Below are 24,220 nucleotides of genomic sequence, written 5' to 3'. Positions count from 1 at the left end.
TCGTTACTTCTCTTCTGCTTCCGTGTCATCCGGAGAACGCAGCGTAAGCTGTCAATGTAAACAGTGGATGGGCCAACGTTTTGTTTGTTTGTTTTTTTATTTTACACATTTTTGAAACGTACAAGGGTTAAAGGTAACTCGGTTAATTGAACAAGTTGTATATTAAGTATAAACTATGCTTTTAAATGCGATTTCATTCTAAAATGTGCATTTTATGATCATAACAAGCTCATGCTAATGTTGCTAGCTAGCAACATTAGCCAACAATCAGCTATTATTTTACAGGACTGATTATGTGACAGGACCTATTTTGATATACACTGCTCAAAAAATCAAACAAAAGAAAACATTAAATGAACACGTTTTAATGTTTTCCCTCTTCATCTTTTCTGACTTTTTTTTTCACTAGTTTTGCATTTGGTTAGGGTCATTGTCACTACTGGTAGCATGAGACGATACTTAGACTCTACAGAGGTTGCACAGGTAGTCAAACTCCTCCAGGATGGCACATCAATACGTGCCATTGCCAGAAGGTTTGCTGCGTCTCCCAGCACACTCTCAAGAGCATGGAGAAGATTCCAGGAGACAGGCAGTTACTCTAGGAGAGCTGGGCAGGGACGTAGAAGATCTTTAACCCATCAACAGGACCGGTATTTGCTCTCTTGTGCAAGGAGGAACAGGATGAAAACTGCCAGAGCCCTACAAAATGACCTCCAGCAGGTCACTGGTGTGAATGTCTCTGACCAAACAATCAGAAACAGACTTCATGAGGGTGGCCTGAGGGCCCAGCATCCTCTAGTGGGCCCTGTGCTCACTGCCCGGCACCGTGGCACTCGATTGGCATTTGCCATAGAATACTAGAATTGGCAGGTCCATGACTGGTGCCCTGTGCTTTTTGCAGATGAGAGCAGGTTCACCCTAAGCACATGTAACAGACATGAAAGGGTCTGGAGAAGCCGTGTAGAACGTTATGCTGCCTGTAACATTGTTCTGCATGACCGGTTTGGTGGTCAGTCAGTGGTTGTCTGGGGAGGCATATCCATGGACGGACGCACAGACCTCTACAGGTTAGGCGACAGCACCCTGACTGCCATTAGGTATCGTGATGAAATCCTTAGACCCATTGTCAGACCCTACGCTGGTGCAGTGGGTCCTGGGTTCTTCCTGGTGCACAACAGTGCCCGGCCTCATGTGGCGAGAGAATGCAGGCAGTTCCTGGAGGATGAAGGAATTGATACCATTGACTGGCCCCTGCGCTCACCTGACCTAAATCCAATAGAGTACCTCTGGGACATTATGCTTGTGTCCATCCAACACTGCCAGGTTGCACCTCAGACTATCCAAGAGCTCAGTGATGCCCTGGTCCAGATCTGGAATGAGATCCCCCAGGACACCATCCGTCGTCTCGTTAGGAGCATACCCCGACGTTGTCAAGCATGCATACAAGCACGTGGAGGCCATACAATCTACTAAGTACCTTTTTGAGTTGCTGCAGTGAAATGCTAGCAAAATGGACCAGCTTGCTGCATAATTTTTCTCACTTTGAATTTCGGGGTGTCTCTGAATTCCGCCCTCTGTAGGTTGATAATTTTCATTTCCATCAAACAAAGTGGCATTCTTTCATTGCTAACATATTACCCAGTGCATATCAGTATAGATATCAAGCATGATTATTTTTTCTCCCACTGAGATCTGATGTGTTTTCAAAGTGTTCATTTCATTTTTTTTGAGCAGTGTATTTCTTTGTTGTCTCCTCCTAACCACAAGATGTCTAATAAAGAAGTGAAAGCTGCACTGAAAAATGCCAGAGAGGCCATTAAAAACAAAGAGTTCAAAGAGGCTCTGAAACACTGCAAGGTTAAGTATCTCAAAATTCAAAAAAAACAATTGTATATTGACATTTAATATGTTGCTCTCAGTCATACTGGGAAGGAAATGTAAAGCTGACTGAACTGTCTGTATTGTGGTTTTAGACTGTTTTGAAAATTGAGAAAAACAATTACAATGCTTGGGTCTTCATCGGCTTGTCAGCCAGTGAACTGGATCAACCAGATCAGTCACAGGCAGCCTATAAAAAGGCAGTGGAGCTGGAGCCAGAGCAACTGCTGGCTTGGCAGGTAAGGTGCCAAATGTATTGGGGACTGATAACTGATTTTTCTAGCTATTTAAAACTACACTACTAAGATCAGTTAATTTGCTAATAATAAATAGTTTAAATGGCTTTAGAGTAGTCACATTTCATCTGGGTCCCTCTTAAGAGTGGGTACGTTTTTACAAAGATGAATTAATCTTTATTCAGGATCTCATCTTTTATAAACTATTTGTTTCCCCATGCCTAGTTATTAAGAACAGTGGCAATATTACATTATTTTTTATTTAAGGGATTAGCAAATCTGTATGAGAAGACTGATCAGTGGGACTTCAAAGTTGAGCTGCCTAATGTCTATCAGAAGCTTGTTGAGTTGTATGCGAGGTAAGATATGGAAACGTTGTATTGCTGTCCTGAAGTGTCCTATAAATAAATAGATAAAAAATAACAAGGAGTAAAACAGTTTATTTGAAAGTAATTAATAAATGATGACAGATTATTGAGGTTATTGATTTTTCAGTTTTTTCTATTCACAGCTCAGACAAAAACAAATGCTATGAGGTGATCAACAAACTATCAGATATTTATGACTCTGACAAAGAATATTTAAAGGTATGCAATTCCAAGACCAATGAAAATAGTGTTTTTTTTCTGTGTGCACGTTTTTTGTTTTTTTTTTTAAACACATGTATGAATTTGTGTGTGCGGACAGTTGGCCAAGGTTTGGCTGCAGCTCATTCAGCTGAAGGAAGAAGAGGCTGTTGATAAGAAAGAGTTAGTGCAGCTGTTGGAAAAGATGACCCAGCTCCTCTCAGACTGTCTTAAGGAGGTGGAGCACGACAGTGAAACTCAGCAGCATGTAAGACTTCCCAAAATGTGGGCTTAAACTCATCAACATTATGTTTCCTTTTATGTTCAAACACTTCTGAGTACTTAAGATTCTGTCTCTTCTAATCCAATCCACTGTAATAAGCTGGCTACAGCTGGCTTGCCTTACCTTGTAGATGTCATAATCTCTATTTTTTTTTATTTGCTATTTCCTACTGCACACGTCTCTATGCTGTCTTTGGTTTGTTTGTGCTTATCAGTTAATCACAGCATTTGAGAAGGCTCTAGTTCTGATCGATCCTGCGCCAGGAAAGGACCACAAGAAGGTCTCAGCTGACTATCTCAAATGTCTTTCTCTAGTAAGTGAATCCTCTCTCATGTCTGCCTCACCATAACATAAATTGAAGGATCCTTAGAATGTGGAAGTGTATCTGTAATCTAGGTAGTTAACTTTCCTAAATTACATGTTAATCTGGTCTTATTGCAGCTGCCACAAGAAGAAGCCAGAATGACTGGAGCATGTCAATCCATGCTTTCCCTCTACCCTGACCAAAGTTATCCTCTTGAGGTCCTTTGTCATCATTATCTTAAAAATGGTAAATCTTAAAAAAAAAATAATAATAATAATAATTATTGTCCTTTGTACTCATAATGGATGTTCATGAATGGCAACCATATGTCTCTTTTATAAAGGCAACTTTAATGAGGATGCAGTTAGCTGTTTCTCCCGCCTCATGGATCTGGTCCCTGGCAGTGGATTGGGTCATTTGTGTCTGGGCACCAAAGCGCTGCTAGAATGGAGGTATAAAGATGCCATTGATGACCTTACACAAGGTTAGTTTTCACAATAACAAACAATGTAAAAACATACCTGAACACTTTATACTCAGATGTACACTTGATGGCAATTTTTGTTCACTACCTGTCTGTTCCATTTTTATTAGGACTGAAGAAAATGAGCTTAAGTACAGGATGGTACAGTCTGGCTGAAGCCCAGTTTAAAATTCACAAATACTCTGACAGCGCTACATCATGCTCACAAGGTACTTTTAAGTGTGTTCACTCAGACATCACCAAGATGTAATTACAAAGAGGGTGAATAAGAAGGGTCTTAAGCACTGCCTTCAAAGAGCAGCTGTCTTAAATCCCTTAAAAAACATATATACTTCTGTGTGTCCTGCTCTGTTAGGTTTGAATGTATGTGACTCTGGAGAGAAGGAGCTGAGGATCAGACTTCTTCGATTGAAGCTAGAGGCTTTAGTGAGAAGTGGTGGCGAGAAGGCTGGAGATCAAGCTTTAGAGACATTTAAACAGGTGATGAGTTGGTAAATGCTTGCTTTAAACAACATTGTATAGGTCGAATTTATTTTTAATTTTCTTGCATATTCTTGCATTTAATTTAGAGCATAAAATAATTTATTCTGGATTTTTTTATATAGTGTCACAGGAAATGGCATGTCTGTGTCTGTTGTCTTTCTATTTTAGATTCCTGAAGCTGAAAAAGACCCGGTTCTGTTAGCCCTTAAAGGACGTGCATACCTTAACAAAGAACAGACTGATCAAGCACTTAAGGTTGAAATTATTTTACTCACTGAAAAATATTTATTTTTCTGTTTTCATATTCATAACATATTTTTCTTATTTTAAAAATGCAGCATTCAAAAGCTGTGAATGCAGGATGAGAGGAATATGTGTCTTGTGAAGATGGATTGGTGAGCATTAAACTACTCCGTCTTTTATAGATGTCATCAGAGCTGTTAGCCTCCAACCCAAACCTGGCCCAAGGATTGGCTCTGAGAGGACTGGTGCACTTGGCTAAAGGTGAAGAGCATCTGGCAGAGCAGAGGTAAAAAAAAAAAAAGAAGAAGAAATTTCTTTTATGCATACTAGTCTACTGTCTTAAACTTGTGTAAAAGCACCTATTTGTGTGGTAGAAAATAATTTGGTTCTTAACATCAAACTGTTTTTTTGTATTTCTTTTGTGTAGTTTTCAAAAGGCTGCAAGTCAGAGCCCAGACTGTGGAGAGTATTATTTTTTGCTCGGACAACTCTACTGGGATATGGGAGAAGAAACCCGTAAAGACCGGAGCAAAGCTCACACACATTTGCTGAAGGCTAGTGCAATTGTTATTGAAAGTTTTGTGTATATGGTAGGAAAGGTGAATTCAAGTGCTAATGGATCAGTCTTTGAAAAACTTGCCCACAAATCATTTTTTTCTGTTAACAGAGCTGAATGGCATTTTAGTTTCAAAGCTTCATTTGTCTATTTCAGGCTGCAAAGCTAGATTCACACCTTGGTTGTGTATTTCGCTACCTTGGGCATTATTATCGGGAGATTGTGAAGGATTATGACCGTGCGCAAGGCTGCTACAAAAAGGCTTTTCACCTGGACAGTGAAGATGTTGAGTCCGGAGCTGCGTCTGTGGATCTCAGTATGGGGCAGGGGGACATGGTGAGTTGCCTTAGTGGCAAAAAAAGTCACCATGTTCTGAGAGTCAGGCGTCTTTGTTAGCTCTTTGTTACAGTTTTATGGTTTCCTTACAAGTTTTCTTGACTCTCCCATGTTTTTGTTTTTCGTGTCCCCCCTTTTTACACTTCCTTCTCTCTTCATGGATTGGTATAGGAAACTGCCTTGGCCACTCTTCAGTCTGTGTTAGAGAAAGCCACTCCAGGCTCAGCTAAATGGGCCTGGATGAGACGAGGCCTTTACTACCTGAAAGCGGGAGAAAATCAACAGGCCATAGCGGAGTAAGAGTTACACATCTGAGACAGCTAATTTTATTACTTTGATCTAAGTGCTTCAAGTGTTTAAGTGCTATTGAATGTTTTATTTATAACTATAGCCTGCAGGCCGCTTTAAGAGCAGACCCAGAGGACTGGGTGTGTTGGGAGTGTTTAGGTGAGGCATATCTAAACCGCCGGAGCTTCACAGCTGCTCTGAAAGCCTTTGGTAAAGCACATCAGCTTCAGCCCTCCTCTATCTACAGTGTCTACCAGGCTGCTGCCATCAAACAGACTCTGGGCAAGTTCAAAGAGGCTGTCACGGAGTACTTGCTGATCACAGCAAAGCAGGACTATGTGCCTGCCCTTAAAGGTAAGTGAATGTTTCATTGTACCCTTTGCATGCATTTCATTTTATTTAATGTAATCTGTTAGGCATTTTATTGCAAATTTTCAGGGAGTGATGAAACCTGGGCATTTAATTTTACTTACATGGTCTTTTATTCAGGTCTTGGGGAATGCCAGCTTTCTCTGGCAAAAAGTTTAATGGAGGACTGCAGAGATGGAGGAGCCATTGACCTCATTCAGCAAGCAATACAGAACCTCTTCAGGTAATGACGAAATATTCATCCTGCAAACTCTAAAAGGCTCTGTATGACATTTGTAACATTATCATAGCAGCAAACAACTATTTGCTAGTGAAATTATGGCAGAGTAATGGTGCTTTTAGCAGTGAATGGATTGACACTTGCTCTCTGTATTGTAATGTGAGCTTCTCTGGTCTATGCTTTAGCAGCCAGTATGGCAGCTACACATCAGTGCAATGTGACACTATTGCCATTTAGAAAGAGACAGAGTGTGATCTCTCAGACTGAACAAACATAATGTAATCATTTAGTTGGGACAAGTACACTTTAGCTACCCTAAAGCCTATTTTAATTCATACTCTTAGGCAGGCTAGCTAGCATTAGCAGGAGATGGGTCACTCAGCAGATCAAGGAAATGGCTTACCAAGCTTCATATGTTACTAACTCATTACAATAAAAATTAATGTTCAAGTCAAAAGAACAGCCAAGGTGTCAATCCTTTTGCTTAACTAGGATACTGAACATGTCACTTAGCATTGTTTGCCAAAAGTTGAACTTTATTGCATTGCCTAGCTTGTTGCATGTCAAGGGCTGCTTTCTGTATGCTCTACTAAAACTTGCTGAGAACGAGAGAAACGTTGGCAATATGGCCACTGTGTTTGCTGTAGGCCTGTTGCCCTATACCACACTGGTGGTTCTAAACATTATACATATAAAAACATTATATATATCACTCGTTTAGTCTTGTTCTGAGATTCATTACAGACATTATGGTATTTTAGATTTAAATCTGTCTATCCTTTGACATCTTTGTGATCTTCAGAGCTGTACAGCTGCGACCAGACCTTTCCTGCTTGTGGAAACTTCTGGGAGACGCTTGCACTGCAGTTAGCACCGTGTCCCCAAACAGAGCCAAGGTTTTAGTGCCAGCCCTACTTGCCGGTTTAGATGCCAACACTGAGAGCCACATGCTCAACCAGGTCCAGACACTAAAAGTTGGTGAGAGGTACGACCAATATCGAACCATAATAAAGCTGATATTGGATAACAATAATCAATCCTGATGTATTTGTCCTTTTTTTTTTTTTTTGCCATTGGCAATCTGCACCTGTTAGCCAAGCAGAAATTGAACAGTGAACAATAAATGGATGTGTTTTTGCCACAGGTGCTATGCTCATGCTTTGAAGCTGATGCCTGAAGTTGCCAGTCTTTGGTATGACTTAGGACTCAACTATTATCACCAGGCCACCAGCATACCCTGCCTAACACAGAATGACCAGAACTCCCCATCTGTGGACATTGAGAAGGCCCAACAGGTAATTTGAAGAATTCTGTACAACACTTGTGCATTCTGTGTTCCCAAAAGAGGTCTCTCTAGGTCTTTTTTCTTCTTTGCAGTGCTTTAAAAAAGCTGTCATGATGGACAGCAGGAACCACAGCTTCTGGAATGCCCTGGGAGTTGTTTCCATGAACAAAGGTAATGGCATTCTCAGGTAACAGGGGTATGTTTTCAGACCAAAAGCCCATATGTCTTGCTTTTTTTTTTTTTCTCTCTTTGCCTCACACTTAGGAATGAAGCAGCACTGTCCCACTGTCAAAGCACAAAGACCTACAGTCTGTTGAAAGCTCTGCCTGTTATTGTTTCACCCTAAAAAGCATCAAAATGTGATGGCATGTGAAAATATCTTCATTCCTCTGGCAAAAGTACTAAGGTCTATCAACTTGATGGACTTCAGTTTGATATACATGTCAAGGTGCAAGTTCTGCTCCTTAAAGCTCCTCAAATCAAAACCAAAACAGAAAAGCAAATTATTTATTTATTTTATTTAGTTTTTTTTGTTTTTTATTTAGGTCACCTCAAGATTTTTAGCCTAGAAGGTGCAGTCATTTTTAACAGGCTGGGGTATAAGACAGGTTTTTCTTCTGATGAAGAAAAGCCTGTCTTACAGTTTACATTTGGCCTGGGTTAATGCTGCCTTCAAGAAATAATTACACAATGGTTCTAATTATATCATTTTTCAAATATGCAAAAGCAATATGACTGCTAGATGTTAATGAATGTCTTGGTTCACTTTCAAATGAACCAATTAATATAAATAACTATATACTTTTAAGCAACCTATGCAGGAGCACTAAATATTTTCTCCTCTTTCTGTCACACCAGGTCTTGAGAACTGTGCTCTGGCTCAGCATTGCTTCATCAAGTCCATCCAAGTTGAGCCCAACGTATGTATGGCTCGTTTGGTGTAGAAATTAAAAAAGTGTTCTTAGAAAATATTCAGCTTTTTTGACGTGACTGTTGTGTCTTATTGCAGAATGTTGTTGCCTGGACAAACCTTGGTAGTCTGTATTTGAAGAAAGACAATATAGAAGTATGTGATGACTTGGTTTAAACTGTATATTTCTTCAGTTTTTTTTTTTCTATCATAGCTGGATGGCATTTTCATTGTTTAAATATGGATTTATTGTTACAGCTTGCACACGAGGCATTCAAGATTGCTCAGTCTTTGGAGCCACTTTATGTCAACTGCTGGATTGGACAGGTACCATTTACAGCACTTATTGGTAACTTCACAGCCCCCAAGCCAAGAAAATAACACATTATAGGCAATGATGAATGTAAACTATCTCCCATAAATGCATATGCTTATCATATGACAAAGCCACAACTAGCAGAGAGAAGTAAAATTATTTCTTGGGCTGTATTATTGGAATAGTAATGAATGTGAGAGACATCATTGCTTGGTGAGGGGGGGCTCCATAAAGTTTGATGACACTGAAAGTACTGGCATAACACTGTGACTTTTTTGGCCTCTTTGCCTTTATTTGTCTAAATTATAGTTTTATCCTTTTGTCTTCCTGTCAGGCACTGATAGCAGAAAGCGTGGGAAGCTATGACACCATGGATCTTTTCAGGCACACCACTGAACTCAGCACACATGTGCGTGACCTGCCAAAACCACTGTGGTTGCTATTGTAATACCCACTTATTAGAGAGATAATAACAGTCTTTGCTTCACCTTTCTTAGCCGTTGTGATTAATTTTCAGTTCCAAGCCTTTTAGTAGTAAGGATATAGTAATGATGCCATGGTGAAACACAAAATGCAGTAGATGTTTTGCCTTGGTCTGTCGGACTCCAATATTCCATTGCATTTCTGTCTGTCTTCATCAACTCCATCAGATGGAAGGTGTGAAAGGTTATGCCTACTGGGTTTGTTCCACCCTGCTGGATAAGAGCAACAGAGACTCAGAGCTGTACCGTTACAACATCGTCCAGATGAATGCCATCTCTGCTGCTCAGGTGGCACTCAGCAAGTACACAGGTACATCATCCGCTGTATGCCGATTTGCGCACAGGATCCAGAAATGTGTTGGTTTTCATTTAGCTTTGCATTTGTTACTGGCAGATATTTTTGTCATTTGTAAATTTTTTTTTGTATCCCTTTTAGAGAGGATTCAATCAGACCCTGATGCATTCATTATGCTGGGCTACCTGAATGAGCACCTGCACCTGAAGAGACAGGCCTTACAGGCTTACCAAAGGTCTGCATTTGAAATACAATTTCTGCTTTCTAATTGATGAAGCAGATAAGGAACATGATGTTACATATATTGGGTTTTCAACTGACCTTTCACCATCCACTATGCTTCCTCAGAGCAGCTGAACTGCTTCAGTCCACGTCCGCTTCAGAAGAGTTGGCGTTTTCTCTGGGCAGCTATGGCCGTGCATTGTGGTAACCAGCTCCCTCATTATGATATCCTTAAATCATTTTTAAAATTGCTCAACTTCTATCCTAAACTTCACTTTTTTTATGTTCCACTGTGGCTTTTGCAGCACTTTGGGTCATTGGGAGGAGGCAGTGCATGCTTATAATTCCACTCCACTGCGAGAGCTCAGTGACCTGGTTGGTTTGGCTCTGGCCTACTGCAAGGCAGGACTCATCCCAGAAAGCATCAATGGTAAAGATGGAAAAACACCAAAGTCAAAGATTTCATATGTGTTTACATCCCATAGTGATTGTGAATAAACTGTTGCATGTGTGTGTGTGTGTATTATAGCCTACGAACGTGCCTTGGCTGTGGCTTCTAGTGAGAAGGAAAAGGCTTATATACTGACAGCTCTGGCCCTGCTGCAGCACCAGCAGGGCAACCTAGACTCAGCCAAGACTCTGCTTTTTAAATGGTGAGTTCACTGTTTTCTGGACTGCATCAGTTATCAGTTGTATGTGTGTGTTTTTTTGGGGGGGTTTTTTGTCTGTCACTTTAATAAATAATGTAGCTTTTTCCCACTAGCCATTATTTCCAATATTTGCTAGTATAAAAATAAACTCAGAAAACCTTATTTTTTTTTTTTCTTTTTATTGTAAAAAGGGCTTGTTGCCACTCAGCACTGCTAAACCTGGAAGACAAAACACTTGAACCTGCTTTCTGAATTACTTCTGTTGTGCTCTATAGTTGTAAACTTTTAAAAGGTTCTTTTATTGTGCAAATGCTGTTATGTTTCAGGTTTAGACTTATCACAATTGATTGCTGTCTTTTATTTTTAACTGCACACCAATGGGATTCTCTGCTCAGAGTCTATAAAGGAAAACTGACTTTTAGCTATAGCTGTATAAGTGCATTGTCAGTTAGCCAAAGAAATAAATCAAAAAGAGATATGTGGGACAGGATCGTGCACGTATGTGGTAGTTTCCTGTTTTTAAAAGAATGCCCTTTGACAGAAAACGGTTAAGAAAACTATTTGTGTCATGGAAAATATTTTGTAATATCTTGTTTTGTATTTTTAATTTCATTAGATATTATAGTAATTGTACTAGTCTTGCCTGCAAACTAAAATGATTTGTTTCTGGTTCTTGTTCCCACAGTTCGATGTTAAAGGAGCCGATCTCAGAATCTCTGGTTTGTTTATGTGCTTTGGGATTGGTCCACAGCGATGCTACGCTAGCTGCTGCTGCCCTTACTGAGCTGCTAAAGCAAGGTTCAGCCTCTGGGAGTGCTATCGAGCAGCGATGTCTACTCACCTGCACTTTGTTGGCTGTGCAGGGCAACTTCAGCGCAGTGCCAAGGGAGGTTTCAAGAGCTGTGCACAGGTATACTTTACTTAAGTACCTTAATGATAAAATCAGCAAATGCCTCTCTGCTTTCTGTTTCTGTGAATTACCAACAACTGCAACAACTCTGGATGCTGCAGCAACATATAAATGTAACAAGTGTTTTCCTGTCTTATTTACAGCAATCCTGGAAATGCTTCTTTGTGGGCACTTCTGTCCAGAGTGGTTCCACAGTACTACCCTAAAAAGGCAAATGTAAGCTTGTATTAGGCTACACCTAAGAAATCAGTTATACTCAAACACTTTTGGTTGCTTGTGATTCATGGTTTTTTGGTGGGGGGGGGTTGGCTCTTTTGTATTACAGGGTGGTGCAGTGGCTGGCCATGTTGCCTGTCTCTCCAGTATGACCCAAGGAAAGGTAAAAATGTGACTGTAATTCCTTTTTAAAATAAAGATATTTTTACTTTTTGGAAGTAAAAATATTTTTACTTTTATTTTTTGCTAATTTTTTTTTTCACTAGCCTCTATTTAATTCATTTCTTTTTCTTAGTTTTCTACATTAGGAATATATTTTAAAACATAGGATAATGAATTTGCTAAAAATTTATTTTTTACCCTAATATTCACAGTGATTGCATGTTAAACAGTTGACTTGTGTTACTGCAGAGGGCGTTGTTGTACAGTGGAGTGAACCAGCTGGCCGGTGGCAGACACTCTGGAGAGGACAGCCACAAAAATGCATTGAAGACTATGCAGAGAGCTGTACTGCTCTGTCCTGGTAAACACACATGCATAATTTTATTATGCACAATAAACACAATATTTGTTTTTTAATCATTAAAAACTGAAAATGTACAAAGTACGTAAATGTATCTAAAGATCAATTTGTTAAATTAGCACAATTCTAGTGAACTATGTTGTATATATGGGACGCCACTCCTTCAGATAAGGGCATCTATTATACGGCAGAGAGGAAATAAATTGCATTTTGGTAGCAAGGAAAGCTTATTCATGATTATTTATGTCACTGGAGTGGGACCTTACCTACATAGGAATAATTTCAGTCTCATATGTGACATTTCTCTGAGAACATGGCTGTGTGAGATACCTGCTTGTACATATCTGAGTCTTAGTTCTGTTCTCTGCTTTAGATGATCCAGCAACGTGGGCTGGGTTAATGGCTGCTTGTCACACTGAAAACACTTCCTGTCATCTTTCTGGTTCTGCTCCTCGCAGACAAGCACTGCAGCAGACCCTTATGTCTGTAGTTTCTGAGAAAGGTCTGTTCACTGGAGCACCTTTACTTTTTGTGTGCACGTCTGCGCGTGCGTGACTGTATGCTAACACCTTTCTGTTTTTCAGTGCGTAGTGTGGATGAATTAGAGCGCCCTCTAGCCCAGTCTCTTGAAGGCTGGGTACTACAACAGGCAGTGACTGGCCTCATGCTGGAGGGACAGCTAAAGCAGGCAGAAGTCCTTTGCACACAGGTAGGACATGAGAACACACACATGCACTGTGTGCACACATAGTCAGCATTACGTCTGTGTTGAAGGGTTTAAACCTTGTGCTTGACACTGTCTTACCTTTATCACAGGTCTTGAATGGGTCCCCTGAGCACCCAGCAGTGATGCTGTCACTGAGGCAGGTACAGTGTCAGAGCCTCCTTATGACTGATGGTGGTACTGTCCTCCCAGAACCTGTGTTGGAACAGCTCAGCAGTGCTGTGATGATGAACCCTACCAATCTTGGAGCATGGCATGTAAGTGGGTACCTGCTCAACTGCAGTGACTAACTGATAAGTACTTCTTTGATTTAATTTGCCACTATTGTAATGGTAGTTTTAAATACTGCTAAACTACATTGTTGACATGGATACACAGATGTAGCTAAAACAACCACATCAAGAAAAGACGGCATCTTGGAGAAACTTTTTCTTTTTTGCACTGAAATAATTTTTTTCCTCCACCAGCATTTTCTCTTGCTTTCACTGAGACTCTGACCACACTTTACCTTACTTGAAAACCTCAAATTGCTGCACTTAATTATAGTTGCTACCAATAGAGGAGTAGCAGCAAAAAGCCTTGAACATATGGGCAATTGGTACTACAAGGATTACACCATAAATGTGGAGTTTAAAAAAATATATAGCATTTGAGTTCTTTGAGAGATATGGCTTCATTATTAATATTAATAAGCCAATATTATATACCGTATTTTTCGGACTATACGTCGCTCCGGAGTATAGGTCGCACCAGCCAAAAAATGCATAATAAAGAAGAAAAAAACATATATAGGTCGCACTGGACTATAAGTCGCACTTCTATCTTTTTGATAGAATCCGAGACCCAGAGCAGAAATTCCATCTTGAACGGCAATTTAAAATAATAATGGATTAAAGAACAGGACGAACACGGTTACGCCTACGTTATGCTAACGTAGCACATTCAGCTACATAACGCACAACGAACGCGTGTTCGGTATGTTAACGTAACATTAAGTTATTCAGATAACCATAGCATAAAGAACATACTAACAAGTTAACCAAACCATCAATCCATTGAATTCTTCATCCTCGGTGTCACTTCTAAACAATTCCGTACACTCCGTAGACGAAGCGCCGCTTCCTCTTCTGTGTCGCGTTAGTCAGACTTGTCGTCAGCTGCAGTTCCAATTATTCCAGCCTTTCTGAATCCCAACAGGATGGTTTGTCACTGAAGCCCATGTTTTCTTGATCCATCCAATGACTTCCAGGAAAGTTGGGTGGCGCATTCTCCCAGTTGCCGTTAAGCTGTGCTCTCCATCCATCATCCACTGCGCCCACAGGTTACGCAAGACTGCCTTAAAGCTGCAGTTCACGGAGATGTCAAGTGGCTGGAGTATTTTGGTTCATGTGTTATAAATGTCACATATACGTCGCTCCGGAGTATAGGTCGCACCCCCAGCCAAACTATGAAAAAAAGTGCGACTTATACTCCGGAAAATACGGTAGTTATAAGAGATTTTTTTCTAGCCATTTTATCTTTCTATTAGATGAAGATATTGGCATCTTGAAACAGTAATTCTAATTAATCTTATATTCTCTCCCCCACCTGTCACTCTGTAAATTCTTGTCTCAATTCCAAGTCATCTTCATTTATTCTGTGACTCTTCTGCTCTTCTGTTCCTCTCCATTCAGTGGCTGGCTGAGGTGTATCGCAGCCAGGGCCTACTGGTTCAGGCAGTCATGGTTTATAGACAGAGTCTCCAACTGGCCTCACAGCTTGGCGTGCACAGCTGCCAGGTAGCCAGCCTCCTCCGACTAGCCCTTCTAGCTCTTGGACCCTGTATGGTGAGTATCTGTTTAAGATAAATATCAATCTGGAGCCATAATATTAGGGCAACAAATTACAGCTATTAAAGCATGACTCCATTGTGTTAATACTGTGACTAGAAACAAGAAAATTTGATATTGCATTATGTAGGGATACTATATATTTTTTGCATTTTAGCAATAAGAACTCAGTTGTGTTGAATAAAAATTACAAAGTTGCATGTATACAAACAAAAAGCCAGAGTCGGCTCCTTTTTGCATCCCTGTCAAGTGGGCAGAATCAAGGTAGAGGGGATAAAAGATGGATGAGTTAAAGGATCAGCAGCCAAAGCTAAGTGGTTAACAAGAAGCTGATTTTGTGGTTTTACCAGGTATTTATGCTTTTTGGCCCCTTTCTCACAATATTTACTTGCTAATGCTAAACAGATTTTTGCTGTCATCAAATTTTAATTGTATTCAAGGTTCCTGTGAAAGCTGTTGCATGTGATACACACATTTTTTGCAAATAATATATACTATATTGCCAAAAGTATTCAGTTGCCCATCCAAATCATTGAATTCAGGTGTTTCAATCACTTCCACGGCCACAGGTGTATAAAACCAAGCACCCAGGCATGCAGATTTTTATAAGATTTATATTTCTGAAAGAATGGGTCGCTCTCAGGAGCTCATTGAATTCCAGCATGGTAATGCTTCTGCATACCAAGACATTTTGGACAATTTCATGCTCCCAACTTTGTCCAGTTTGGTGATGACCCCTTCCTGTTCCAACATGACCAGTGCGCAAAGCAAGGTCCATAAAGACATGGACGAGTGAGTTTGGTGTGGAAGAACTTGACAGGCCTGCACAGATTCGGGATTCCTCAATCTGATAGAACACCCTTGGGATGAATTACATCACCAAGTGCAATGCAAAGCATCAGATGCAGTGGTGTAAAGCATGCCTCTACTGGCCTCCAGCGCAGTGAAGACATGCTCTCTGGAGTGACAAATCACAATTCTCCACCTGGCAATCCAATGGACAAATCTGGGTTTGACAGTTGCCAGGTGAATGGAACTTGTCTAACTGCATTGTGCCAAGTGTAATGTTTGGTGGATGGGGGATTATATTGTGGGGTTGTTTTTCAGGAGTTGGGCTTGGCCCCTTAGTTCCAGTGAAAGGAACACTTAATGCTTCAATTTTGTGCTCCCAACTTTGTGGGAACAGTTTGGGGATCGCTCCTTCCTGTTCCAACATGACTGTAAAATAGTGCACAAAGCAGGTCCATAATGAGCGAGTTTGGTGTGGAAGAATTTGACTGGCCTGCACAGAGTCCTGACCTCAACCCGACAGAACACCTTTGGGATGAATTAGAGCGGAGACTGCGAGCCAGGTCTTCTCATCCAGTATCAGTGTCTGACGTCACAAATGTGCTTCTGGAAAAATGGCCAAAATTCCCCATAAACACTCCTTAACCCTGTGGAAAGCCTTCCCAGAAGATTTGAAACTGTTATAGCTGCAAAGGGTGGGGCGACATCATATTAAACTATGGATTAAGAATGGGATGGCACTCAAGTTCATATGCATGTGAAGGTAGAAGAGCGAATACTTGTGGCAATATAGTGTAGCTTTAAGTATTACAGATTTACTAGATGGGTTTATTTTGTGTAGGTTTCTCTTTGCAAGTTTTCTCTGAGCCATGTGTGATCTGACTTCAAAGGTGGGCGTCCCAGGAAATGACTGGAAAGACTTGGTGTTGGAAGCTACTACTGAGGTTCTGAAGCTGGGCTCATCCCCTGTGGCCCTTCTTTTCCAGGCTCTGCTCCAGTTCGTGACAAAGATGGCTGCTAGGTCAGTGCATCTCACTACCCTCTGTTTCTACTGCAAGCAGAATTTTATTAATGTACATCGAGGTGCAGTTTGCAGTAGTGATGGTCAACCTAGATAGCCATGCAAATGTTTTTATCCCACTAGATCTTTAATTTATCAGCTTAAGTGATTAAATGAAACATAAGATCCCTAAAACTCTAAATCCATGCTTCCATCTGTCCATGTGTCAATATATTTGTACTTTTGGAACTGCAAAACTACATTTTTTGTGTCCTGGTATTATAGCATTCTGTCACCTTAGAGGACTGCCAGGATGGTTAATTAGAGTACATTCATCAGAATGCTGAGCAGAGCAAATCTGCCAACTGTGACCTGGCTAAATCCTGCAGAAACTCTGGTGCCAAGCATAATCACAATATCAGTATTTTCATTCCACACTGTATATATTAGTAACTACTGATGGGAAAGAGAGAAACAGTCAGAAAAATACCAGACAGAAGTACAGTGTGATTTCAGATGGGATGTTTGTGTCAGACAGTTTCAGCTAGATTAAAAATCAGATCACCAGTCTTTTAGTGGCACATTTTTAAGAGAAATTATTACACATATTTACAACTGAAAGAGTGCAGACAGGGTGGAGTGGGTGGAAACATGTATTGGAGGTGATATGTGATAGAAAAATAGCGGCAAGTGTGAAAGGGAAGGTTTACAAGACAGTAGTGGGACCTGGTGTAATGTATGGTTTGGAGACAGTGGCACTGACAAAAAGACAGGAGGTCTTTCACTGGGAGTGACCAGAATGGACAGGTCGAGCAGTGTGGTTAGAGAACAAAGTTAGAGAGGCAAGGCTGACCCCTAAAGGGAGCAGATGAAAGAGAGCGAAAAACATTTACATGGGAACTGGCAGTGTAGCAGAAAGCAGTCGTGATATACTTTTTATTTTTGTTCATGTCTGTTATGTCTTCTACAGGGATACAAGACGTTTGCTGGAGAGGCTGGTATACATTCCCTGCCAAGATATCCCAGCAACAGTGGCGCAGGTTGCCAGCTGGTATCTCCTGAGACACTTGCACGCCAAAAACGACGAGGAACTCATGAAGGTGAGCGTGCAGCTTCCTCGTACCTTCAGACACCAGATTGGAACATTTGTTTGGGAAAACCTTTGTGGAAATAAAAGTGATTACACTTGTGTGCTTAACCTTTGTAATAATTTTTCCACAGTTTTGACAGTGAACGTATATTTTTTTTTTTTCCTCATCATTTTTGCAGGTCCTTTTGCAACACGCCAAAATGAATGGAGATCAAAGACTGCTGGAGTTTCATTCACTGCTCGCCGCTTCATCCTGAACTTTGCATCTGCCACTATGCGTTTATGATTGCTCTATGAAATGATGTAGCTTAGCGGGTTTATTAACAGAAAATCACCATCCACTCATATTATCAGTCTTAAAATATGGCTTTAATAACTTTACATGATCAAATCAGCTCAGTGCATTGAAATCACAATTGTCACATTTTTAAAATATACTTAAAATGAAGTGAACATGCAGATTCAAGGTCAAATAAAGAAGCTTTATCTATCTAAAGATTGTCTTATCTTGATTTCACATAAACTGAAAATTAGAATAATAAGTAACTTAAAATTCATAGAAAACTTTATACACAAGATGCAGACATCACTGATTTTGTGTAAGAGAATAAACTTTGAGTCATACTTTAGAAAACTTGGAGCTTTTGAGCTACGAATTTTGCTTATATTTCTTTCATTCATACTTTAATTTCAGTTCGAGGTGTTTCCTTCATTCTGCTAGATCATAGACATTAATCCTTGTTCCATCTGTGTCACGGGTCTACAGTTTTTCAGGTCCTCATTAAATGCTAACTGGACATACATGCTTGCTCATAAGAATACAAATGTTTTGCCCACAACCCCAGCATGGCTGCCTGGTGTGCGGAGACTCCTGCTGCTGCTTTCGTTTGCACAGTGAACATACACCCAAAGCAGCATCACCACTCAAGTCTCCTCTGACGCTATTATCCACAAGCTGCTGAAGCTCTGTCAGTACAGTGTCCGGAGCCATTGCAATGCCTACAACCGTCACTCTTTTGGGGTCAAACACACAGTCCTCTTCTAGGCCACTGGGCACAGCTTTCATGCCACAATTGGGGGGTACCCATGCGGTGTCATATCCATTGTTGTTCCAGGTGTACTGCATAGGATGGTTATCCTTGTCAATGCGTTTGACGCGGCCGACGCGCACACGTAACTCGAGGACCACGCGGTTTGCAGGGCTGCTGTTCAATGGATAACGTTGTGCCTTGTTCTTATCACGACTGACGTACACACCGTTTCCTAGCATGCCCACCTGCGACTGCTGAAAGCCGTTGGCAATGATGAGACGTGCATTGGCAATGCTGGTGCCATGGTACATGGTATAGACGCCCTTATCTTTAGGCATCTGGGAGGCCCCAAGCTCCACACGAGGAGAATCGTCATCGTAGGTAACCTCCCATCCAAAGAACTGTAGTGACATCCTGCTTCAGAAATGGATGCTGTTCAGGCTCCGCAAAGACCAGCAACTGTGTGAGGAATAAATACAATACCAGTAAATCATGACAGATCCAGGAGAGATTCAGTGTAGCTCTGTGCACAGGCACAGAAGTACCTTGTTTTGAAACAAGCTATAAGCTTATGTGAAGAAGTAGTCTATAATTTGATATACTGTCAAATCTTTCAACTTACATAATCGATCCTAATACTGTAAACTATAATGCATGATGCGGCGTATTTGGCAGTATTGGGTATTTAAATACCCGGAAATGAACTAATATTACTTTCATTTGCAGAAACCAAACATTATTGAGTTAACTTAGCGTTAGCCGGGATTTATGACAAGACAGTAGGATGTCAGCAGTTTAAGGTTTGTCATTAAAACTAAAATACCGATCACTCGATAATTACAGCGAAATATCTTTTGTTACTTGACGTTCACAAACTTAAAGCCTTACCTTATCAGGGCGGCTCGATCTGTTTAGCTTTCAGTTTCTGTTCCATTTACGGGAATACGAAGTCTCCACCTTTCAACTTTGTTTGCGTACATGCTATCGACGCGTGCTGAGAGTAGTTTGACCACTAATTGCAGTAGGCCGGTTAGCTCAGTTGGTTAGAGCGTGGTGCTAATAACGCCAAGGTCGCGGGTTCGATCCCCGTACGGGCCACAGTTAGCTTTATTTAACCTACATTTATAAACATTGTTCTTTGAAAGATGATCATTTTCAAAATATACATTACCACTCAAAAGGTTTGGTTCACTTCCCACTCCTTGCTGCGTGTTGAGTGTTTGGGAGAAGAACTCTAAGAATGGGAGTCGTATCCATGTGTGAACTGTTCATCATAAACTGGATCAAACAGATTAGAAAGTGAAGTGGGTGGCCCTATTATGCAAACGAGAACAGGTACATCATTGTCTCTACATTAACAAACATATGCCACAAAGGCCTTGCGCTCAGCTTCATTAAACAGTACCCACAAAACAGCAGCCTGAATTAATGTTAGCACTAAAAAGGTGACTGTATTAGGGGTGACAGATGAATTGATAAAGCATATATTGTGATATTGTATTGATACAGGGACAGCAAATATACATATATTTAAAAAAATAAAATCAAAATGCTCTGGGAATACAGTTAAAAAATAAATAAATTGGTTCCCGCCCAGTGATTGTATTAAATTTTTTTACATTCTGCAACTTGTGGTGAATAAATGGCTGCCCAGAGCTTAAGGGTGTTACATACTCAGGACCACTTTTGACCGCAAGGCGATTGCACAGGTCATCTCTGATAGGAGGCAACCTTTCTGCAAACAGTTGCAGTCTGACCTGGACTGACTGCAGTCACTCTCAGAGAGACTGTAAAAGGTTTCTAAATAACTGCTACCTCATTTATGAATGCAGCCACATTGCCAACATGCTGCCATCAGTCTGAATGAATCCTTCTCAATGAGCGCAGCTGGAGGGCACTCGACCTATGGAGTTTATTTCCTGCCAAAAGGTTGCACGCAAAGAATGCTGCACACAAATAAAACTTGTTGCACGAAAAGAAAACTTGATGCACAGAAACAAAACCTGTTTTACAAGCTATCCTCAGACATCGCACACACACAAAACATATTTTACAAACTGTCCTCGAGCACAAAATGATCCCTCCTCGCGTACGAAACAGTTCCGCGGTAAGTTTGTGCCAAAAGTCACGTGATATACCAAAAGTCACTTTCCCTTCTCGACAGCAGGGGGTGCTATCGAGACAACTGAAACGCGCCGAGAGCAGTATTAACTTTTTTGTTCACAATATTAACTGTTTTGACCTGCAGCTGTTGCTGTATGCCGTTATATCTGAAACCATTCAGATATAACGACAGATAAAACGGCCATTATTATTGAAAGTAATAATGGCTTAAGTCATTTTTTGGCAAAAGTTATTTTATAAAAAAATAAATAAATAAATCACCACCACTTTATTGTCAAAAGATGATTCAGGCAAAAAAAAAAAAAAAAACACTTTTGGGAAAAAATGGCTTAGGCCAATTTTTTTAGGAAGGTGACGAAATTTTACTTTGATTTACTCAAACAGTACAATCAGCTCTTCAGGCTAGGCAGGGGTGCCCAAACCTTGATATACAATCCAGCATTTTTGACCTCGATTATCAGATACATACAGCAACAATATAACGGCATACAGCAACAGTTGCAGTTCAAAACAGTTAATATTGTGAACAAAAAAAGTTAATACTGCTCACGGCGTGTTTCGGTTGTCTCGATAGCACCCCCTGCTGTCGAGGAGGGAAAGTGACTTTTGGCATATCACGTGACTTTTGGCACAAAGTTACTGCGGAGCTGTTTCGTACGCGAGGAGAGGTTGTTTTGTATTCAAGGAGAGATCATTTTGTGCTCGAGGACAGTTTGTAAAATATGTTTTGTGTGTGTGCGATGTCTGAGGACAGTTTGTAAAACAGGTTTTAGTTGTGTGCAGCATGTTTTCTTTGCGTGCAACCTTTTGGTAGGAAATTAACTCCATACTCGACTGACTGCCAGCTGGTTGTATTCTGGTTATATTCCTGAACAACAGGAAGGTTGCTGACCACGAATGTATTAGTTAAATGTGAATTTCTCTTAAATGTGAATTTCAGTTCGATGCAGACAGCAACAGATAAGTTGTTAGTTTTAATTCAATTCAGTTTTAGTTTATTTATATAGCGCCAAATCACAACAAACAGTCACCTCAAGGCGCTTTGTATTGTGGGTAAAGACCCTACAATAATACAGAGAAAACCCAACAGTCAAAACGACCCCCTATGAGCAAGAACTTGGTGACAGTGGGAAGTAAAAACTCCCTTTTAACAGGAAGAATGGCAGAACCAGGCTCAGGGAGGGGCAGTCATCTGAGGGGAGAGGAAAAAAAGACATGCTGTGGAAGAGAGCCAGAGATTAATAACAATTAATGATTAAATGCAGAGTGGAGTATAAACAAAGTAAATAAGGTGAATGAAAAGAAACAGTGCATTATGGGAACCCCTCAGCAGCCTAGGCCTATAGCAGCATAACTAAGGGCTGGTTCAGGGTCACCTGATCCAGCCCTAACTATAAGCTTGATCAAAAAGGAAAGTTTTAAACCTAATCTTAAAAATAGAGAGGGTGTGTGTCTCCCAAATCCAAGCTGGGAGCTGGTTCCACAGAAGAGGGGCCTGAAAGCTGAAGGCTCTGCCTCCCATTCTACTCTTAAGTATCCGAGGAACCACAAGTAAGCCAGCAGTCTGAGAGCAAAGTGCTCTGTTGGGGTGATATGGGACTGTGAGGTCTTTGAGATAAGATGGGGCCTGATTATTCAAGACCTTGTAGGTGAGGAGAAGGATTTTAAATTCTATTCTAGAAATCATCAGTTTAATCAGTTGGTTCTTTATATCATAATTATATTTATTGTATTTAATTCTGTTAAATGTTGTGTTCAGTACAACAGATCATGTTTCTTGTTTGCATATAAAAATATATAGCAATAACATGAATAATGATCAGATAATGTAAAACCAGTGCATTATAAATAGGAAATTAACACTATAATAGACTTAAGAATCGTGTTTACCAATAAAATTTTGTAGACCGCTTACAAAAATTCCCCGACCACAAATCCAGCATCGATTATTAGAACATACTGCACTAGCTGCATCAGCTATAATTTGCTGTTGACCCCACTATGACACATCAGCTGATAAATAGGACACATGGATTATCCAATTTCTTCTTCCTTTCTCGACTGTCAGGGACAGAAATGCTTCGACATAAGAATGCAGATGTTCTGCCCACACTTCCAGCACTGTTGCTTGATGTGTTGGGAGCCCTGCTGTGTCTTTCTCTTGCAAAGGGGACACACATCTGCATCATCATCTCCTCTTCCGTGTGATTTGGATTTTTTTGCAAGAAGCTGCTGAAGTTCTGTCCTTATTGTGGTGTCCGGGGCGTTTGCAATGCCCACCACGGTCACTCTTTTGGGATCAAACACACAGTCTTCCTCCATGCCACTTTTCACAGCTATCATGCCACACTTGGGGGGCACCCAGGCAGTGTCATAGCCATGTGAATGCCAGGTTAACTGCAGAGGATGGTTGTCCTTGTCAATACGTTTGACACGGCCAACGCGCACACGTAACTCAAGGACCACGCGGTCTGAAGGCTTGCTGTTCTTTGGATAACTGGCTGCCTTTTTCTTATCACGACTGACATAGACACCCTTTCCCAGCATGCCATTTGATGACTGTTTAAAGCCATTTGCAATGATGAGCTTTGCACTGGCAGGACTGGTCCCATGGTACATAGTGTAGACTCCCCTGTTTTGAGGTCTCTGCGACGGCTGTAGCGCCACACCAGTAAAAGAGGCACCATCGTCGACCACCTCCCAGCCAGAGAACTGCACTGACATCCTTCTATGAGAATGTGGCGTACAGAGGATGACAAAGACCTGCAGTGCTCTGTGAAACACAAAAAAATCAGAATTAGTTTATAGAAGAAATTTCCAAAGAAATTGCTTTGCTGCTTTACTTTTGGTTAGTAAAATCCCAGTGCAATGAGAGAAAGAAAGAAACACCCTCACTACTAATAACTAAAATTCACAGCATGAACTTCATTAAAACACTCTCATTTCCTGAATGTTTCTCATCATTCATGTTGATATTCTTATATTGCACTGCTGTGCAATTATTTCTCACTTTTAATTTGTCCTCTTCATCCCCTTTTTTTAATCTCCCCTTTTATTTTGCTCTTTTTGTGTATATTTAAAGAATGTGCTATGCAAAAGAGCTTGCCCTTCCCTGTGTACTTTGTTGCTTCCTCATATTAATGGATTTAAATCACCTATGTCGGCCCAGCTTTCTTCTACAGTATAATAATGTATCCCACCCCGAGCAGGCTGTCTCATGACTACTCTCTCAAGCACTAGCTGATCGAGGTTAAAATGTTTTAACCTTACCTTAAGTGCAGTTACCTTAAGTCGTCTCGCGGGAATGGCGTTTTGCGTTCTGTCTTGTAGGTTTCGATTATGGTTCTAATTACGTCATAACCTCATAAATATGGCCGGTTAGCTCAGTTGGTTAGAGCGTGGTGCTAATAACGCCAAGGTCGCGGGTTCGATCCCCGTACGGGCCATGATACTTTATTTTTTTTTTTCCTCCACAAATTTCGTTATCGACCCTTTGACAAGCAAGAATCGAAACTTAAGTCTGCACTAGATAAAAGTCCTTCTCGAAACAAATCTCGCCACTCGAAAGCCACCTTGAA

At 40.7% G+C, this 24,220-nt stretch overlaps 2 protein-coding genes and 2 non-coding genes across 5 annotated transcripts; 3 read left to right on the top strand and 1 right to left on the bottom strand.

The window, feature by feature from the left end:
- Positions 1-26: 26 nt before the first annotated feature.
- skic3 (SKI3 subunit of superkiller complex) lies at positions 27-17,974 on the top strand. Of its 2 annotated transcripts, XM_030737456.1 has the most exons (41): positions 27-133; positions 1,768-1,857; positions 1,974-2,117; positions 2,382-2,473; positions 2,626-2,701; positions 2,802-2,948; positions 3,178-3,276; positions 3,405-3,513; positions 3,611-3,751; positions 3,862-3,960; positions 4,107-4,231; positions 4,403-4,489; positions 4,660-4,763; positions 4,905-5,031; positions 5,190-5,369; positions 5,541-5,665; positions 5,761-6,011; positions 6,147-6,249; positions 7,049-7,231; positions 7,391-7,541; positions 7,624-7,702; positions 8,390-8,451; positions 8,541-8,597; positions 8,700-8,768; positions 9,092-9,166; positions 9,408-9,549; positions 9,676-9,769; positions 9,883-9,960; positions 10,062-10,186; positions 10,286-10,409; positions 11,092-11,316; positions 11,460-11,532; positions 11,642-11,695; positions 11,944-12,055; positions 12,429-12,557; positions 12,640-12,764; positions 12,872-13,036; positions 14,453-14,605; positions 16,288-16,418; positions 17,368-17,497; positions 17,667-17,974. In XM_030737456.1, the coding sequence occupies exons 2-41, from the start codon at positions 1,768-1,770 to the stop codon at positions 17,742-17,744; spliced, it is 4,713 nt and encodes a 1,570-aa protein (XP_030593316.1). In that variant the 5' UTR covers positions 27-133; the 3' UTR covers positions 17,745-17,974. The 2 variants fall into 2 exon arrangements, with proteins under 2 accessions (XP_030593316.1, XP_030593317.1); XM_030737457.1 differs by lacking the exons at positions 27-133; positions 2,382-2,473 and having other exon boundaries at positions 1,797-1,857.
- On the bottom strand, positions 17,871-24,036 carry LOC115786173 (uncharacterized). The gene is made up of 3 exons (XM_030738222.1): positions 23,913-24,036; positions 22,723-23,415; positions 17,871-18,932 (listed from the first exon to the last, which is right to left on the bottom strand). The coding sequence occupies exons 2-3, from the start codon at positions 23,364-23,366 to the stop codon at positions 18,269-18,271; spliced, it is 1,308 nt and encodes a 435-aa protein (XP_030594082.1). The 5' UTR covers positions 23,367-23,415; positions 23,913-24,036; the 3' UTR covers positions 17,871-18,268.
- trnai-aau (transfer RNA isoleucine (anticodon AAU)) lies at positions 19,543-19,616 on the top strand. The gene has a single exon. It is a non-coding gene; the product is annotated as a tRNA-Ile (tRNA).
- On the top strand, positions 24,015-24,088 carry trnai-aau (transfer RNA isoleucine (anticodon AAU)). The gene has a single exon. It is a non-coding gene; the product is annotated as a tRNA-Ile (tRNA).
- The last annotated feature ends 132 nt before the right edge of the window (positions 24,089-24,220 follow it).

The sequence above is a fragment of the Archocentrus centrarchus genome, chromosome 9 (assembly GCF_007364275.1).
Source record: "Archocentrus centrarchus isolate MPI-CPG fArcCen1 chromosome 9, fArcCen1, whole genome shotgun sequence".
Lineage (NCBI taxonomy): Eukaryota > Metazoa > Chordata > Actinopteri > Cichliformes > Cichlidae > Archocentrus > Archocentrus centrarchus.
This window is presented reverse-complemented; position numbering and strand designations above follow the sequence as displayed.